Source organism: Myotis davidii, unplaced genomic scaffold, assembly GCF_000327345.1.
Source record: "Myotis davidii unplaced genomic scaffold, ASM32734v1 scaffold902, whole genome shotgun sequence".
NCBI lineage: Eukaryota > Metazoa > Chordata > Mammalia > Chiroptera > Vespertilionidae > Myotis > Myotis davidii.
In genome coordinates this window covers 2555437-2575437 of record NW_006293951.1, presented here as the reverse complement: position 1 = coordinate 2575437, position 20001 = coordinate 2555437, and the positions used below count along the sequence as shown (strand labels likewise).

The 20001-nt window shown below is 38.1% G+C and overlaps 1 protein-coding gene across 3 annotated transcripts in view; it reads left to right on the top strand.

Moving 5' to 3' along the window:
- The window catches only part of FGD4 (FYVE, RhoGEF and PH domain containing 4), a 152485-nt gene extending 141424 nt beyond the window's left edge, over positions 1-11061 (top strand). For all 3 annotated transcript variants that reach the window (XM_015566609.1, XM_015566608.1, XM_015566610.1), the window contains 6 exons: positions 2599-2629; positions 3137-3229; positions 3523-3648; positions 6605-6745; positions 8866-9006; positions 10198-11061. In XM_015566609.1, coding sequence (XP_015422095.1) covers positions 2599-2629; positions 3137-3229; positions 3523-3648; positions 6605-6745; positions 8866-9006; positions 10198-10440 — 775 coding nt within the window. In that variant the 3' untranslated portion in view covers positions 10441-11061. The remainder of the gene's footprint in view (positions 1-2598; positions 2630-3136; positions 3230-3522; positions 3649-6604; positions 6746-8865; positions 9007-10197) is intronic.
- Positions 11062-20001: the final 8940 nt, after the last annotated feature.

The following is a 20001-nucleotide window of genomic DNA, read 5'->3' as shown; positions in this document are numbered from 1 at the left end:
AATGTGTGCCCTGGCAGTCGGGGAACTGGTGAAATTACAGTTATGGAAGATGTGGCAGGCTGCCAGGGGACTGAGCTAAGGATTCAAAGGTGGCATTTCAAACACAAGTTAAAATGGTGGAGGACTTGGCTTTGAATATTATGGTTTTTTTACCTTATCGTGATGGGGTTTGGGCTCCAGCCATCAAACCCAAGAGAAGAATATAGATGTTGACTCACTGGGTGGTTGGACCTGGCAACAAGGAGGACTCCCCCAGTTCTGATTGTTGTTAAAGGAGTCTCCATTGTGGAAGAATGAAGGTGCTGCCAGCTCTGAAATGTCAGCATACTTCCAAATCTATAAACCAAGAGGTGTGTCGGAGCAGCTGAAGATTATGAGGCTGCTTGGGGTCCGTAACCAGGGACTCTAGCCTTTCCTTAGCAGCTTGGGCTCTTTTTTAGGGTGGGGCTGGTTCATGGGGAGTTTTCTTAACTGCAGGTAGTCATCACTTTGTAGAGTTTCAATAGGCAGTATTGGATACATTCCAATTAGTTATCGAAACATCATTTTCCTCAAATGTTTTATTCCCCTCATATCATTGCTTTAGTTCTATTTATGATTATATGGTAAATTGAAGATCAAAATTAAGTGATTACTTGCCATCTAGTCTGTAATGACTCAAGAATGGAGACAAACATTGAAAGTCCCAGAAAGTAAGAGTATTAGTGGGATTACATGGAACTCCAAATTGGGTACGTATTTAGAGATATTTCAAGAGAATTTGCTTCTGAAGCCACTTGAGGGGGGGGTGGGAGGGGCTCTGCTTTTCTTGCTAAATGAGTCAGCCTGAAGACTGACCTCTTATACTCTGTGTATCCTTCCATGTTCAAAAGAATATAAAGTATTCTTAGTTTCTGTAGTTTTTATTTAATGGTTTTTGGTTGCTGAATGGATATAAAAATATACTGGTGAGTACACTAAACAAAGGATTGAAGACTTGTCAAGCTCCTTAGCATTTAAAAAGCTAAAAGCGGCAAGCATGCAGGGATGCTCTCAGGGTCCCAGAGCTGATTCGGTGGGGGCAGGGCACAACAATAGGGAGAATCTTTTTTGAGGGGAAAGATTGATATCACACCACACCTCCCACCAACCAAGGATCCCCAGGTGAACAATAAGCAGAATCTTTCATTTTATAGGTACAGATTCCAGCAGCATTCTTGGGACATTGTGGTACTCAAAACTAAATGTACTGGAAGGATGGACAGTGTCATAGGAGAAAACCTCCTGCCAGACTCATGCATGTGTGATCCCTTGGGACCAAGGCATGTGACATTCAGGCAGAACTCAACCTTAGCCCTCGCCTACCCAACACACTCAAACAGAGCCCACTCTTTGGAGGTCTTAGTCCAGAGTCTACTAACGGGGTTTGTTCTAAGATAGTTATATGACAACAACCAGCTCTGTAAGCTACCTGCATGAGAGAATAGAATTAAGAAAATTGGCCTCAAAAAAAAAAAATGGCCTCAACAGGAAAACCAGAGGATTTGATTACAGTCAAGGGAAATTTTTCTCAGTAAAACTTTATTAAGTATTGGGGTCCATTAATCTGTGCAACTTCCTTCCTATGGGCATTTAAACTGTTTGTTTTGCTTTATCTGTAATTGATTAGGTATGGTATTGCCTGAAGCCTTCTAGCAGAATAAAATTTAATTGTTCATCAAAGGGAATCTATAGATATAAAAGGCTAAGCGACCATCCAACCAGTAACTATGACTGCCAGGGGGCAGACGCTCGATGCAGGAGCTGCTGAGCTGTGGTAACTTGGCAGTGGTGGTTCTCAGGTGATGTGAACCTTGGAACCAGAGAGGAGGGAGCCTGATTTCAGGGTGTGTCACCTAAGAACCGCCCTCTCGAAATCCAGGACCTTTTGGGAGATGTCAGAGAGCCAGTTTCGGCCTAATCCCCGCAGGCCAGGCTGAGGGACACCACCTGCTGGCGGGACCCCGCTCACTCTGCAGATGCTATTCGAGCCTCGGCACCATCCCAGGTGTAGCCGCTGGGGAGGGACCTCGGGAGGTTGGCTCCAGGGCATGTCCGGCCCATCTCACCCAGTCCCACCCTGCTGGCCACCTTCTAATTAATTTCCTTTCAATGTGCACAAATCCATGCACCAGGGCACTAGTGTTAAATAGTTCCCTTAAACCTTACAAAGACATTTTAGATTCTCAAAGCTAATTATAATCTTTCTTAAGGTGGGCTGTGGCCCATAGCCTTTAAAGGCCCCATGTGCTTTTATAAAGGTGAATTGAAGATTACTTGTTTATCCAGTGCCTAATGTCTATAACTAGATGATGGTTGTTAATGTCAGGGCATTCTATTGTAAAAGGTAAACTTATCTCTCCCCATCAAAAATTATCTGTTCCAAAGTAAGTAGATCCTCTGAAACGCTGTTCAAGCATTTATTCAGTTGCCAGAGAGTCTGTTTAATTTTAATTGTAACTCTTTCTTGGACATCCCTGAGTTTTCCAGAAAGTTGGAAGAACATTAAAACATAGTTTTATTCACCAGGTGTAACTCATTAATGGTCTCTGCATTCAGTTTAATTTTGTTTTGTTTTAGTTCTGAACAAGACAAAGAAGAATGGATCAAGGTAAACCTTATTTCTATTTTTAGTTTTTGTTTTGGCAATCTCTCTGTGTGTATGCAAACGTGCAGATATTGTTGTATTGTGCACATGTAGTCATCGGATCAAGGTCATTTAAATTTTTTTAAATCTGTACCCGATGAGTGAGGATATTTTTTCCATTGATTCCTAGAGAGAGTGGAAGGGAGAGGGGGAAAGGCAGAGAGAAAGAGAAAGGGGAGAGAGACAGAAACATCAATATGACAGAAACACCTGGGTTGGTTGTCGACCACATGCGCCCCCAGTCAGGGGCCAAGATCAGACCTGCAACCCAGGTATGTGCCCTTGACTGGGAATCAAACCTGCGACCCTCTAGTGTGTAGGCCAATGCTCTAACAACTGAGCATTGCAGGCCAGGGCAAGGTCATTTAATTTTTAAAGTGATTCCCATCATAGATATTTGCTTAATATAGTATTTTAATAAATTTTCATGTGATACTTTAATGTGTGCTTAGAATTTTATTTATATTTTAGGCCCTTCAAGAGACTATCGATGCTTTCCATCAGAGGTATGAAACCTTCAGAAATGCGATTGCAAAGGATAATGACATTCAGTCAGAGGTTTCTGTAAGTTGAATTAAATTCTTAACTTTAGGCTCTTTGCAATTACAAAAGATGTATCTGGTCATTTTGTTATCTAGTCTTTTTGCTTCACAACTGGCTATTAGACAGAATCTCATTCCTTCTTAGATGAATGTAGTAGTGAGTGCCGTTTTTATACTGCTTAAACTTCTTTGAACCTTTTACTTCTTTACCAGAACAGGGTATGAGCAATGTTGTTAAAGTGCTTGGAGGGCAGGCAGGAAGGAAGGAAACGACAGTTCTTTTCTGTTGAAATTGAATCTCTCTTCCCTTTTTAGACTGCTGAGCTAGGGAAAAGAGCCCCAAGATGGATCCGAGATAATGAAGTAACGATGTGTATGAAATGCAAAGAGCCTTTCAACGCACTGACAAGGAGAAGGCATCATTGTCGAGCATGTGGACATGTAAGTGAGATTTCTTGGTCATTAAGATGGCCAGTAACTCTATCAGTATTGTAAAATCATCAACTTGGAAAAGACGCCAAAACTCATTCAGTAGAGCACTTCATAGATAAACTTATTTTAGTGACAAGTATCCACAAAGCACAGTGCTGGGTTCTGGAGAAAAAATGGTAACCAAAATGATACCCAGCTCCATGTAGCTTACATTCTAATGGAGAAAAGTAGACCAAAGTTTGGTAAATGGACAAATAAGCATTTCAAATGACTATAGATGCAATAAGGAGGCAATTAGGAAGTTTAAAATGGAGAATAATGGCAAGGAAGGAGGATTTGGAACCACTTTTAGTTAGAAAAATGAAGATCTATCTGAGGGGTTGTATGTAAGCTGATGCCTAAAAGGTGAGGAAGAGCTAACCACAGAAGGGAGTTGGGACCTGCGTTCATGCAGAGTCTGTATCTTATAAGCCCCAAGGTAGGCCAGAGCTTGGTCTTTTCTTGAGACTGCCAAAGGTCGTGTGCTGGAGTGTGATGAGTAAGGGGAAGTGTGGCAGAAGAAACAGTCGAGAAATGATAACCAAAAGAGTTGATGGCTTTGAGAGACTAGATAGAACTTGTTAGCATAAGTGGAAGTTCAGGCTTTTAATGGGGAGAGGGGAACTTCCCTCCATGGTAACGGAAAGGAAAACAAAACAGATGGCTGTAATGTGGGGGTTTTTTAATTTGCTGGTGGGAAATAAGGGAATTTAGGTCTGGTACTACGTATCTTTTCATCGAGGTAGCAGAAAATGTCATCAGCTGGAAATGAAGGGGGAAGGAAGAAAGGTGGAGGAGATTTGAGAAAGGACTAAGGTGAAACTGTCATCTCTGGGCAGGGAAGATGAGCCTGTCAGAGAAATACAGGTGGACTGCTGGGTGCCCATTAGAGGTGTATGGTTATAACTCAAGTCAGAGAAAGCACATAACAGGCTTTCAGAAATTGAGTTGTTTCATATGGAATGAATGAAGAGGAACAAAGCATGAAATGAAGCTGGAGAGAGGTAGCAGCAGGTTTTGAAGGGCCTTGTAAACCTTGTTAAAGTTTACATACTTTCTTCTAAAAAGCAATGAATAAATAGAAGGGTAGGCATTGCAGTGTAATATATCATTAGTGTGCTTAAGTGCAAATATTCTTATTAATAGCTCTTTTAGATTATCCTCACACTATACATTTATTCTTCCTCTTTTTCTAAGTTTTGACTCAGCAAGACGGTTTTGTAGTCAAATTGAAGTGATAGCAAACATTTCCCTCCACTCCCCGGGGAAGACTTTTTAAAATCTATCAAGTTTGCTTGGAATGATTTTAGGTACTGATATATTTGGTTCAGTGAACAAACAAAAATGTTTGAATGTGGATCATCAAAATACTATGATATGATTTAAAAATAAGAGATCAGTTAATAGGAGTTCACATATACAAACAAGTCTAATTCTGAATCCTAGAGTAATTTTATTATAATTATATCATGAATTTTACATGCTGTGAACCTAAACCAAAAGTTTTACAGATATTTACATTTCTTAGAGTTTGTTTACTATGAATTGGGGGGGGGGGGGAAATTTGTTTTAAGAGGCAGAAATAATTTTTTTACAGATATTTACATTTCTTAGAGTTTGTTTACTATGAATTGGGGGGGGGGGAAATATGCTTCTAGAAGCAAGAAGATAAATTTTTTGAGTGGAAGGTGTTTTTTTTTTATTAACAATTATCCTATAGTAATTAAGGAAAATACCATTCACTAAGAAATCATATGTGTTTTCATTATAGTTATTCGTTCCTTGGCATTCAATAAATGTTTACTGTGTGCTGGTGAGCAAAATATATAAGAACAATCTCATAGAGCTTGCAGCCTAGTCGGGGTAATAAACATGACATAAAAAAATCACACAAGTATATGAGTATAACTTGTAATCAGTACATGAAAAAGAGTACAGGGAACTTGAGTAGCACAGTGCTAAGAGACATGCTCTGTTCTGGAAGTTGGAGGAGTCTTCCTTAAAGAAGTGAAGTTTGAGTCAACATCTGGAGGATGAACGAGTTACCTCATGAAGCAAAGATGAGGCGGGAGGGAGCATAGCACTTAGGGGCCGTAGAAGCCAGGGTCACTAAAGATAAGGGGAGTCAGAGGAGCAGATAATGGAGGACTTTGTAGGCCATACTGAAGAGTGTGTTCATTATCCAACAGCAAAGGGAAGACTGAAGGATTTTAAATAGAGAGAAACATATCAGATTATGATTTTTAAGAGAGCATCTGGTGCTATTTGGAAAATAGCTTGGAGGGATGTAAGAGCAGAAGCCTGGAGGCCAGTAAGAATGCTACAAGGAGCAATCACGAGGCTATAATAGTCCAAACGAGGATACTGATAGCTTGGACTCAGGTGATTAGGAAGATGTAGAAAAATGGACAGATTGAAAACTTTCTAGGAGGTAAAATTGGCAGGGCTTTGTCATAGTATGACTCTTTGGGGTGAGCCGTGGAGAAGTATCAGGGATATCCCTAGGTATATGACTTGCCATGATTGGTTGAATAATTGTGCTATCTTCTACTACAGGGAGCAAGAGGAGAGGAGGACAGGTTGGGAAGGGTGGGGTGGGAGAAGGAGAGCGCTGAGGACAAGGAAATTCATGAGCGCATTTTGGCGGGATATCCAAGAAACATCCAGAGGTATGAAGAGTACGGGTTTGGATTAAGCCTCTGAAGATCTCCTCTCTTTTGGGTCAGAAAGAAAAGATGAACAAGCACAGCCCATTACAAACAGCACTATAATATTGTGATGATAATCCTAATGTTCTTAGCGTAATAAAACTTTGCCTTTTATATTTAGCTCTTTCTCATTTATTATCATTGTAAATGTTTATGGCTTAAATCTTATTACTTTTAAAATATGATTATTGACTCCTTGTTACCTTTTCTAATTTAAGGTGGTTTGTTGGAAGTGTTCTGATTACAAAGCTCAACTGGCGTATGATGGTGGTAAATTGAGCAAAGTTTGTAAAGACTGTTACCAAATATTAAGTGGATTCGCAGACAGTGAAGAAAAGAAACGAAAAGGGATTTTAGAGGTATGAAATAGTAAATGTTGGATGTCTTTTAGATTTTTATATGGACATAGAATTGTATTTTAACCCTGAAGAAGACAAGTAACACATTTTGTTATTTCTCTTAGTATTTAACAATTTTTGAGAACGATGAACAAATCATACTTTTGTTCTGTGTTGCTGAATGTTGGGATCATACAGAAAGAACAGGGTCGGTGTTCTGCATTTGAGAGTACACAGAGGTCATTTTGGATAACTGGAAAAAGATCATGAACTTCAAGATTCATTTAAGATTAAAGTGCAGGTCTGCAAACTTAAAATATAACTCTGAGTTCCAGGGTGTATAGATGTCGCTTGAATGGCAGACCAAAATGGGTTTTTTTCAGGCAGGTCGGGGAGAAAGAAATGCTTCATTGGCTCCTAAGGACACAGGCTCAGTTCTTAACAACAGCAACTGATGCAACTGAATTAATGCGATCACTTGTTTTAAGGGGTGAGTTTCAGGCTGCAGCTATGAAGTAAAAAGCTCAAGGGAGTTTTCTAGAAAAAACTTGGGGGGAGTCAATTACTTAACCATGTGAACACATGTGCGCACACACATACATACAATATTTGAAACTCACTTTGTGCCAACTAGTGTTATATGAGCTAGCTAGACCAAAGGTCTTAACAAACTTGTTCTGTAAAGGGCCAGAAAATAACTGTTATAGTTTTTGCAGGCCAAGAGGCAAAATTGAGACTACTACTTCTCTAATAAGAGAGAAAACAAATTTTCACAAATTTACATTGACAAAATTTAAAATACAATAATTTAGTATAATTTTTTTCTAATATGGTAATAAGAATGGAACTCTTTAGAGGGAGGAGGGAAGGTAATATTTCCCTTAATTGGAGTCTAAAGTTAGTGTTTCCTATTATCAAATTGATTTTAAATGTTTATCTGAAATCACTTTCTTAGCTCCCAGATGGTGGGCTGGTAGTCCATAGTTTGCCAGCCAGTACTTCTTCACCTATCTGTGATGAAGGGCCAGTTTTATTTCCAAACCTCATGATAGCTCAGTAATTTTGTAAAACACACAATCATGTGCTTGAGTATCATCACAAAGTCAAATTTCTATGGAAGTTTTTCAGTGTTTACTCTTATTTTCTGTGCTTATCTTGAACCAGTAACCAAACATTTGGCAAACCAGCACTCTTGAATTGACAATGAGGAGCAATACCCTAAGGATATGATGCTTTCTATAATGTGTAATAACCATAAGTCAAATGGTTTTGTTCCCTTTTTAGCCAGTGATTTATGTATTTAGGAGGCAAAGCAGAAAACTATAAATGACTCTACAAACATAAATGCAATTTTTATTTATTCATTTATTTTTAAGATTTTGTAAATTGATTTATTTGAGAAAGGAAAGGAGATGAAGAGAGAGAAACATTAATTGGCTGCCTCCTGCATGCCTCCCACCAGGGATTAAGCCCGCAACTCAGGCATGTGCCCTGACCAGGAATCGAACCATCAACCTTTCAGTATATGGGATGACACCCAACCAACTGAGCCACACCGGCCAGGGCTTTAGTGAAGTTTTTACAACTTGAATTATCTCAGATTCCAAGATAAAGGTTGCTGGCCAGTATTTGCCTTTTTGTTATGGATTCTTACATATGTGAAGTTGGTATGCGTTGCGGTTAAAAGTTTAGCCTCTGCATCCAGACTCAAATCCCAGCATCCCAATTCCTAAATGTATGATCTTGGGAAAGCTATTTCATCTCTGAACCTTATAGATAATGAAAGTTGTAACTTCCTGGTGTTGGTGTGAAGATTAAATGAAATGATACATTTCTTAGTGAGCTAAGAAAAGTGCATGCATAGTAAGCAATTAATAAATGTTTACTAGTAACTTCCTTTAAATTCAAGGTCTGGCTATAGAGACAGTTAAAATTGACTTAGATATTTTTCCATGCTAATAGTAGATCTAGATGAATATTTAAATAATAATTGCAGATGAATTTTTGGGGTGATCCCAGAAGACATTTGATATAAGCACACTGTAGTTAATGAATGTTGCCCTAAATTTAATTACTTCTCTGTCTGGCCCGTTTTGTGTTCAATCTCACTCATTCGCTCGCACTCCATTATATTTTTCTAGACTGAATCAGCAGAAGTATCTGGAAACAGTGTGGTGTGCAGCTTTCTTCAGTATATGGAGAAGTCAAAACCTTGGCAGAAAGCTTGGTGTGTGATCCCCAAACAAGACCCTCTTGTGCTGTACATGTACGGTGCCCCCCAGGTATCTGAACTACATCTGACGGAAGGGACAGAGGTCATGCGGATGGCGGGGGAGGCAATTAGTCAGTGAACTCAAAACCCCTCTATGGAACAAGAAAGTTCAGTTTCATTATAATTGGAAAAATTAATAACAAATTCAAGTTTACTTAAACTGGTGGATTCCTTTTATAACCAATAATTTCTCCACCCCATGGATCCTTTCTCCCCTTCTCTCATTCCTATTCTATGGGCTTGAAAAAAAAGATGAGTTGAAAAAAGATGAGTTGAAAGGACATTGGGAGAAGGGGGTGAAGTAGAGGAAGAAGCAGGAAGGAGAAGGAGCCTTTTTAATGATAGGAAGGAACAGGCAAGCTTTCCCTCCACCTCCCTTGAATACAGGAATACCTGAAAGAGAAAGAAATTGAGAGGAAAAAAAATGTAAATCAAGCTTAGATTAACATTATCCAGTAACAGTTGTTTGAGAACTATCTGTGCTTGGATCTGAGATAAATCTGTGGGAACAACAGACATGCAGATTTAGCTTCTAACCAGAGCAGCACCAGGTACTATGGAGTATATAATGCTTAAAAAAACAGGGCATGTATACCAATCATGCATTCACCTGGAAATACATAAACTTTTCAATGTACCTATTGTATTTTAGCCTATATCTACATTAAAGACTAGTAAAACTTGTGTGGGGGTTTTTTTAGAAATAGACTTAAAATGCCAAGGTATATGTTCTATTCTATTTTGTGGTTTTTCCTGTAACTTTTTCCTGCCCATAAATACATTGATTCATTAATGAATGAAACACCAAGTAAAACTGTGTTTGGTAATGAATCATTAACATTTGCTGGTTTTATACAATAAGATAACTATTCTTTTCTTCCCTTTCTCACTGAACGAAGAGCTGGGGAGGCTCTTACACAGAGGAGGTATTGGGTCAATGAATCCTAGCTGAGTTAGGTGTCCACTCTCATTCATTAATTCATGCAGTCAGTATTAACAGTGACCTCATGTACGGGCACTGTGCTATTCCTGGTTCACCAACTCTGTCCATGGAGACTTCACAGTGCAAGTCTGTACGGAATAGTCGTAGGAAAAGAGGTTTTAGTAGGGACTTGTAGAGCATGCTAACACATCATGAAGGGACTTGTATAGCATGCTCACACGTCTCTCACTCCTATGTATTATTATTTTTTTTCTTCAGGATGTCAGAGCCCAGGCCACCATTCCACTCCTGGGCTATATTGTGGATGATATGCCAAGGAGTGCAGACCTGCCTCACAGTTTCAAACTGACCCAGTCCAAGTCTGTGCACAGCTTTGCTGCAGACAGTGAGGAACTGAAACAGAAGTGGCTGAAAATCATCTTTCTAGCTGTCACAGGTGAGACACCTGATGGTCCTAACAACCATTCAGCTACGTTGGACGATAACCCTGAACCTAAATAAAAATCAGAATGCTGAACTCCAGGACCAACCACAGTGTGGGGGTCTCAAGATTCACCGCTCAAGACATTCCCAGTTCTCCTTACTCATCTCTTAGCACTTTATGTTGAAAAGTATAGGCTCATAAATGTATCTGGTAGGGGACTGTTTTTCCTATGTTTGTATACTCTGGTGAAATTAATGTGGAGAGCCATTCTACCGATAACTTTTGGAAATAATGTGAAAAATGGAGCATTTTTTAATGAGCTATTTCTTGAATATGTACTTTTGTCTTGGAGAAAATGGTATCAATTGATTATGTCACTATCAGGTTAGACTAGGCCACTTTCACTTAAGAATTATTTTAATGTCTTCTCTTTCACATGTAAGACTTGTAACAGTTTGAAAGATATACCTCCATGTTGCCAAAATAGATCCATGGTTAGAAGAATTACAAGGACAGTTTAGGCTGTTGTGTTAACTTATTTAATTTAGTGTATAAAGCTCAAGCTGCATAAATAATGTATGTCCTTTTAAAACAGAAAAAGGACAGGTTGTTGGTGTTCAAACTTTCGACCTATTAAGAAAAGATATTTGTTTTTGTAGAAATACTCCTAAAAATAAAATATCTTACGTATATAGCAATTATGTATATATAGTATTAAATATAAATATATCTATATACTATACATGCCTTTCTCTTCAGCTTTAGGTTCATATTTGTCTCTAATTTATTTTAAAAATATAAAGCATGTTTTATCTTGGAATCGGACATGTTCTAAACTTAATGGTTTTGGTGATCTATGTTTAACTGATTGACATCTAAAAGTATTGATATTTTTATAATAAGAAAAAGCAGTAATTTATGTGGCATGGGATATATTAGTGAATTCCAACCGTGTTTTTAAAGTACGATTTTTTTTTTTTATTCTGTGCCTATTTAAAACAGTGCCTCTCTTTGAAGGTGCTAATAATTTCTATTTAAATATAAAGTGAAGGTTTAATTAATGCTTCAGTCTTGCTTACTCAGATAAAGTGCATTTTGGTCACCAGAATGGTCAAAATCATACAGGTTGTTTTTCATTTTATGATCCTCTAATTGTACAACAGTTAATATCAGCATATACAAAAATCTTCACAAAAACCTGGATTATGCAAAATACCTGACCTTAAGCAGAATTGGGACATCAGGAAACAGCATTTCCTGTACTGTTTTTTTTCTCTAAGACTGTTAAGCATGGTTAGAGGACTATATAATTAACTAGAGGCGGGATCAGGCAGAAACAGCTCTCTGACATCTCCTGAGGGGTCCCGGATTGTGAGACAGCACAGGCCAGTCCAAGGGACCCCACTGGTGCACAGTAGGGGCTGGGAAGGGACAGTGGAAGGGCTCCAGGGTATGTCCGGCCTGTCTCACCCAGTCCCGATCGGCAGGAACCCAGCAGCAAGCTAACCTACTGGTCAGAGCGTCTGCCCCTGGTGGTCAGTGCGCGTCATAGTGACCAGTTGAACAGTCGGAGGGATAATTAGCATATTAGGCTTTTATATATATAGATACTCAAGATATCTGTGTCAGCCTGTTCCTTTGTCAGATATAATACAAAATTCACAAGTGATAACCTATGTTTGAGAGGGCTGGATAGATATTAAAGGAAGTTTATGTTCAATTCTTTAAACCTCCTCAGTAAAGAATGGGGGCAGGGGACACAGTATTGAAAAGCAATGTTTTAATGGTAGGTTTTGGGGAGGTACAAGATAATTGAAGAGAGCCTGAGCATTCCTTTCTCGTTTATCTTTCTGGGGAATCATAATAGACAAAATATAATTCCTTGTGACTAAGGCTGCTCTTCATTATATTGTAATTATGATTAAAATCTCACATTAAGTTGGCTATTTAACTTAACCCTTTTCTTTATCTATATCTGTTTTTTTGTTTTTCACTTTTGGGATTTTTTTGTTGTTGTTATTGTTTTTTACCGTTATGCCTCAAATGCTATCACATTTAATGCATCGTCTAGAGATCCACAAGAATGACCTCACTATCCTCTGCCTTTGGGGATTACACCTTTTTAAAAAATATGTATATTTTTATTGATTTCAGAGAAGGGGGAGGGAGAGAGAGATAGAAACATCAATAATGAGAGAGAATCATTGAACGGCTGCCTCCTGCACCCTCCCTCCCGCACTGGGGATCAAGCCCCTGTCTGCAGGCTGATGCTCTATCCACCAAGCCAAACCAGCTAGGCCTGGGGATTACACCTTAAATGTAGAATAGATCTGCTCAGAGTTGGAGATTTTCACTCATCTATTTAGGCCCTCTTAAGAAAATGTGAAACAGTTATTTTTCTGTGAAGGAGCAGATAAACTAATTATGGCTGACATGATTGGGTTGCCTTCTTCCAGAAAAGGAATATCAACCATGATCATTTATATTAAACCAAATACTTGGAGCCAAAAAAAATAAAAGGTAACTTGTTCCTATTAAATCAGGGGCAGACTTAAAAATATTTTACATTGCTTCTCTTTTCTAGTTGCCGTGTGTGTGTGTGTGTGTGTGTACACACAACATGCGTGTTCATGGGTGGTTATTGAGAAAGTTAAACTATAGCTCTAGATGATGCTTTTGGTTTTCTTAATCTCAAGAAGAGAGAAGCAATAAAAATATGGAATGATTACCAGGGGAAGGTGACTTTTGTAAATGTGGACAGAACAATGGAAATATAAGGACCAGTTAGAAGATCTGTTGGCCGGAGTATTTTTGAAAACTGTTTTGAGCAGCAGGAAGACTACACTTTCCCTTTCAGTGAGTTCTTCTGGAGTGGAAGTCGTGGATAAATTTTGGCTCAATACATATCTATGTTGTTTCATTTAGATTATTGAAAGAATATTCATGAAGACAATGTTTATTATCATGCTCTTAAGATTATCTTTAATTTGATAAAAAAGAAATATTATTGTAAGAAGAGAACTTTTAATTATCCAGTTACCAATTTCACTCCCACCCCTTGTTCTGTAGCCAAGCACAAAGAGAAGCAATGAAGCAGCCTTACCTGTTTTTTGGTTAAATAATCACTAATGCTTTTGTTTGGAGAAAGGCAAAGGAATAAGCTTAGTCAGCCATTTAGTAAGCACTCAACTAAACCAGAAGACCTCAAAGTATGATTGGTTACAAGAATAACTTACGCCTTTTGCTTTCTGAGACACCTGAGCAGTCAGGACGAATTGAACCTAAGAAGGTAATTGATTGCTTTCCTATTAAAGCCAGCATCCCATCGTGTAGGTCTTACAATTTGTTTTCTCTAAGTTGGTGCTTTCCAACTCATCTTTTCTTTAAAGTTAAAAAATATTTCTTTGCTAAAAACTGCTGTTCATTATAAAACATTCCAATTTTTTAAACTTAAATTTTGCTTTATTGAAAGTCTACCATTTTGGATATTTAAGTATGAAATGTAGTGCAGACCGATCTCCAGGTTTTAAGCGGGACTCAACAATGAAAACTGCCACCAGCCACTTTTGTAATAATAACATCTATCATGCTGTCATGTATGCAAGCAATAAAACTCTTCAGGGTATGTTTTTATACTGAAATCTTAACATGAATGCCCCTAGCCACATTCTAGAAGAGAATTTACTTCTAGAAATGATCATGTAATTCATTGCTTCGTATAGGGAAGAGAAAGTGTGTGTGCTTGGGGGTGGGGGTTGGGGGAGTGGGCATTATTCTTTGGATTCAAATAACTATCAAAACCATTTTACTTTTGCAATGGGTATGGATAATGAAACAAAGCACATCTGCACTACTTTATCAAGCAACATTTCATTTTTCATGAAGTTTAATAACATACCCTTGGTGTACTTATCTTCACTGGGTGACCTACTCCCATTTTTTTAAATACACCATTTTTTAACTTTTTAAGAAGTAGTTTTTTAAATGTGCCCTGTCCCCATCTATAGACAAACATTGGATTTTTTTTTTAAAGAATATTTGCTGTAGTCCTCAGTATATTACAAAAAGAACAACTTCATAGTACTTCAGGGTTATTAAGGATTCATTAATGCCTTCTAAAAACCTTAAATCAAACACACTTCTCCGAGTTTACAATTGTGCTTTACTTCCTTTTGTCTATTCTGTGGAACAGGGTCTTTAAATTCCTTTAAATTTTAGATCTCAATTCTGGTTCTATTCAAAGCCTTACATTTTTATTCTGAGTATATTGTCTGTGGTAACTCTGATAATGATCTTTCTGGGCTGGATCCATCCCGAGGAAAAGGTACCAACAGGAGCAAATAAACTTCTAGGGAACAAGGTCTTCTTCATATTTTCTTGTTTCTGTTTTTGTAGTTACCTTTGCTATAATAGAGAAGATTAATTAATATTTCCTACATCACGTGATGTTCGTGTGAGCGGGTCTAAGCACATGGTATTTATAAGCTAAAATTAATTCAAAAGACAAGAATGTCTTAATGTTTTCATTGTTAAAGTTTTGTATTCTTCAAGAATGTATTAATATAAAAACTGTGGCTAACTAGTTCTGATTCTCAGGACTGGATTGATATCCGTAGTGGACCATGTTATTTCCTTATTCTCATCCAGTTTTAGTTGAATCAAATTACTTTTATTTTCATATTCCTCTCTACTATAGATTCTTCAGATTTGGAAAATATATAAAAACCACTAGATCTACTTTTAAAACTCTTTCTGTGAATTTCTGAGTATATGTATATATGTAAAAACATTGTTGATTTCCAATTCTGTTTTTTTCATACGAACAAAATTTTTATAGAAACTGTTCTTTTTAGTTTAAATATTTTAACATAAATTACTCCCATGAATTTTTAGTATAGTTCATTCTTATTTATGCCCGTATCCATGTCATGAGATGAAAACTTTGCTTTTTTTTTACTGCTATAGTAGTAATGAGCAGAGAGGTGGGCAGCAGAAAGAGGCTGCTGGTCTCCAGATCAGAGCAATATGTGTTAAGATAAGAGAAAAATACTTACACTGCAGAAGGGATATAAATATAAATTTACATAATTGCATATTGATGGGATTTATTGCACCCCAGCCTTTCACCTTGACCTCTATATCATTACTTTCTTTTTCCTTTAGGCTATAAAAGAAATAAATTTATTCTATTGGGCCATTTTTAGTGCTGTTTACTGAAGTAGAAAAAAATATCCCTCTAAAGTCCATCCTGGTCTTTTACTTCTGGACTGAACATTTGGCAGAATATAGTGTCTTTTCTGTGATTTGAGATGAAATAGCACATGCCTCGACAAGATCATTTTTAACTTGTTGGGGTTACTGAGTTACCCAATGGTTATCCCTTTCTGAAATTCATTGTAGATTGAATTAGTGAGATTAGGTAGATTTAGTGATAAATTAATTCAAGAAATCTCATTGTAGCATATTTTAATAAGTGAATACCAAATACATAGAGTGATATATATGTAGTTTTGGGGGAGAGGCATAATAATCTGTAGGGACCATTATGATAACTGAATTGCATTATATGTTACACATTATATGGATGTTGGAATGTATCACTTGGGGGGGTGGGGGGAGGGTCTCCATTAGCAATCACGTCTGTATATAAAACTGTCTTCTGTTTTTATTTTACCAAGCTAGCATTTCATTTTGTCAGTGACAGTTGACTGATATTTTTGAGTAAGTGTGATCTGGTTCTGAATTGTTGACTGATCAGTTTGAAAAGGTATGTTATCAGAATTTTAGAGTTAACTCAAATGTGAAAAAGTATACATAAAGGTAATTTTTCTTTTCTAGCTATGTGAATGTAAATATGAATGCAGATAGTGTATATATTGTGTAACATATGTATATTTGGTCACAAAGGTGGGGAATCAGAAACATTGTAAAATTAAGCACTTTAATTCCTCTTAAATATTAAACATTTATATCTTGTAAATAAATACATCCTTAAATGAATTCTAAAGACTTCGATGTTGTTTCACCTAGGATTACATATGTTCAGTTCACACAAATATTGGTTGGTTCTCCCTCCCACCACGGTCAGATATGCAGCCAGGGGAGTCTGTTAAAACACAAATCAGATCATGTTGCTTCTCTACCCCAGTCCCTTAGGCTCCTCATTTCACCCAGAATAAAAGCCAACATCCTTTGAGTGGCTTCACTAGACCCTATATATCTCCCCCACCTCCACCCTGTACCAAATGTCTCCTTGCTTTTCTTTAACCAAGCCCACTACACTCCAGCCTTAGAACACACACACTACTGTCCGTTCCCTCTTCTTGCAATGCTCCTTCCCCAGGTGTGTGGTTGACACCTTTGCCAATTTAAAGTCTGCTCAAATCTCACCACCGCAATCTCACTTGACCAGGCTTGGCATCTTAGATTCCAACATAACATTCCCATTCATCCTTAATCTTATTTTTCCCCCATAGCACTCAATCTTGTAACAAATTAAATAGTTACCTATTTTTATGTTTGTTTTTATTGTTTGTCTACACTTACTAAAACATAAGCTCCATAAAGGTAAGGATTTTTATCTGTTTTGATCACTGATGTCCCCATTCTCATCATAGTGCCTGGCACATGGTAGGCACGCAATAAAGCACTGACTATACAAACTAGGTTTTATAAAAGGAAGAATGTTGTGGGTATAGACTTTTGGAATAGTGGTTGAGAGTAAAAGAAAGCAACATTTTTTTATAGCTAAGTTGTTTTCATAAACAAAGCCAGATTCCTAATTAAGGGTTTAAAAACACAGTCAAGGATTTCCTCAAAACATAATGGTGAAAACCTTAGTCAATCTTTGCATGATGGATTCTTGTTTTTAAAAAAACAATCTCAACCCACTCTCACCAGCATCACCACCACACCTGGACTGGGAGGAAATCAGAGGCAGCTGGTCCCTGTTCCAGGGAAAGCCAGCGGCGCTGAAACACGTCCTGAGGAAGTGGGTCGGAGTGGACCTGACCTGGGGTTAGATGATGGGCACTTGGTCTGCAGTTTACTCTCTTCCAGAGGAAGTGATTCACGCATTGTTTGGGTCCTGCCTTTCAGTAAAAACAAAGCCAGGTGGTTTTGTCTCAGAAAAGGAAATGCTCTGAGGTTAAGACGGCACCACATAGTCCAGTTATGGTAGTTTCACAAACTACAGTATTTTTAGATGATCACTTAACTATATCGTCATCATACACTGAGCACAGCTCTGAGTTGCTGATTCTGGGAGCTAGTCTGTGGGCAGAGCTTCACGATGCTACTGCTTGGGGCTTTGAGTTGATTTCAGGGCTTGTGTTCATCTTCTACCAAAGAGTGCAGGTGGGTCTCCAACAAGGACTTAATAATTGTGAAAGCTGATGAGTAACACAAATTTTTAATTCTGCTAAAAGTCGTATTTTAAATATGTTTTTTATTGATTTTTTTACAGAGAGGAAGGGAGAGGGATAGAGAGTTAGAAACATCGATGAGAGAGAAACATCGATCAGCTGCCTCCTGCACATCCCCCACTGGAGATGTGCCGCAACCCAGGCACATGCCCTTGACCGGAATCGAACCTGGGACCCCCCCAGTCCGCAGGCTGACGCTCTATCCACTGAGCCAAACCGGTTTCAGCTTGATTATTTTATGGTTTCCTTAACATCTTCTGCCTCCTCTAATTGCCCATTCTGCCCTGGGCTATTTTTTTCTTTATATTCTCTGCACTATATTCTTTAGTGCCGCTGGTCTAAATTTGTCCAAAGGTCTCCATCTCCATTATTATCACCCTGGTATACATTACCATCATTTCTGACTTGAATTACTGCCACATCCCCTATCTGGTTTCCCATTCTCCCTTACCTCATTCCATTTCAGTGGGACGAGGGGTGGGTGACCTTTATAAAATTCATGAGGTCATGTGTCTCTGCTCACTCTTCTGCTTTTCTCCATTACCATCAGAATACATTTCCAATTCCTCACTCTTCTGAGTTCCCTTCTGACTGACCAGCTATTAGCTTTGTCGCTTCCCATGCCCTCACAGACCCTCCTGCTTGATACTTAGCCACACTAAACTATTTAAAGTATCCAGAATGTATCATTGTATTCCTTCATCTTCATTTTTGCACAAGCTGCTGAGCTCTGACTGGCTTGGAAGCTCTTTATCTTCCTCTTTCTTGGGTCAACTCCTGTTCATCCTTTAACCCAGGAAACCCAGGCTAGAATGTGCCGACCTCAGTAACACTATCATTTTCGTCTTGAGAGGAGGGGATGAGAAGAAAGAAGAGTTGAGCAGTTTGGAGGAATGCCAATAAATGTGTTTTGTTCTCCTTTCTATCTTTAGTGCTTAATATAGTATTTAATGCCCGTTCATCTGTTTTCATTTTTATTTTTGGTTTTGCTACTGGTGTGACTAGAGGCACACATTTAAGACTGCTGTCTGGATTTTGGCTGCATCATTTTCTACATTTGTGTTAACTTGCTAGTATTGCTAATGCTTTTTAAAAACTTTTATTTTGGTTGTAGGTCACATCCTTAGTAGTTAGTTATATTATTCCCATTTCATAGGTCAGGGGATGATGGGAGTAAGATCTTGCTTCTTAAAGAGGATGATTAATTCAGAACTTGCATTCTCATCCTGTACTAGTTCTAAAATAACAACTTATTAGTTTAGTCTCTGACTAGCCCAATGAGGTATATTTAATATGCAAAACATTTATTCATCCACCCATCCATTTAGTCAAACATTCAGGAACCGAAGAGGAATTAGAATAAATAAAAGCCACCAGAAAGAAACAAAAAGTCAACTGTTGGGTAAACCTTCAGACATATTACATATGCTGTGCTTAGTACTGTGTGACAGACTACCTTAGTCACTGATTTACTGTCACTGATGTGTGTTATTGTCCACCATAATTTGTTCTTAAAACTCAAATTGACTTACGGTGCCCACTCTTGTTTGGATGAATTGTTGAGGAATTAGAGAGTGAAGATGTTCAAAGTCTCTACTAGACCTGGCTGCTGAAGAGAGACATGCAGGGCAGATGCCCCTTTTGCTTACCAGTGTACTAGTGCGCGGCTGATACACAAAGCTAGCTTACCAGAGGCTGAAAAGCTGTACGTCCCTCAGCATTAAGTGTGAGCTAATGGAGTTGGTGTAGGGTAGACAAAAAGGAAGCCAGAAATACAGAGAAAGGAACTTTGAAGGGCTTCTAAGAACACCAAACAACATTTTAAGAACTAGAATGAAGTTGCAAAGAAACAAGGCTACTGAGGAATTCCCGGAGACATGGTAAAGTAGTTTAAGACCAGGATGTCTAACAGAGACTTTCAGTTTTGGGCATTACTGTGATGTAAAAATCACTATTATTTCAAACAGTTAAATATGTCACATGTTTGAGGGTGTTCCATTGGTGTATGCGTGTGGAACAAAAGGGAAAAAATTGTCTAGGGAGATGCAAGGCTCTACTGCTGTTTTATGTTTTACTTTCAATTTTATTTTGTATTGGTTTCAGGTGTACAGCTGAGTGGTTAGATAATCTTTACATAGTGTTCTCAATATTTCCAATACCCACTGGCACCATACATACTTTATTGCAATTTTATTGACTATATTCCCTGTGCTT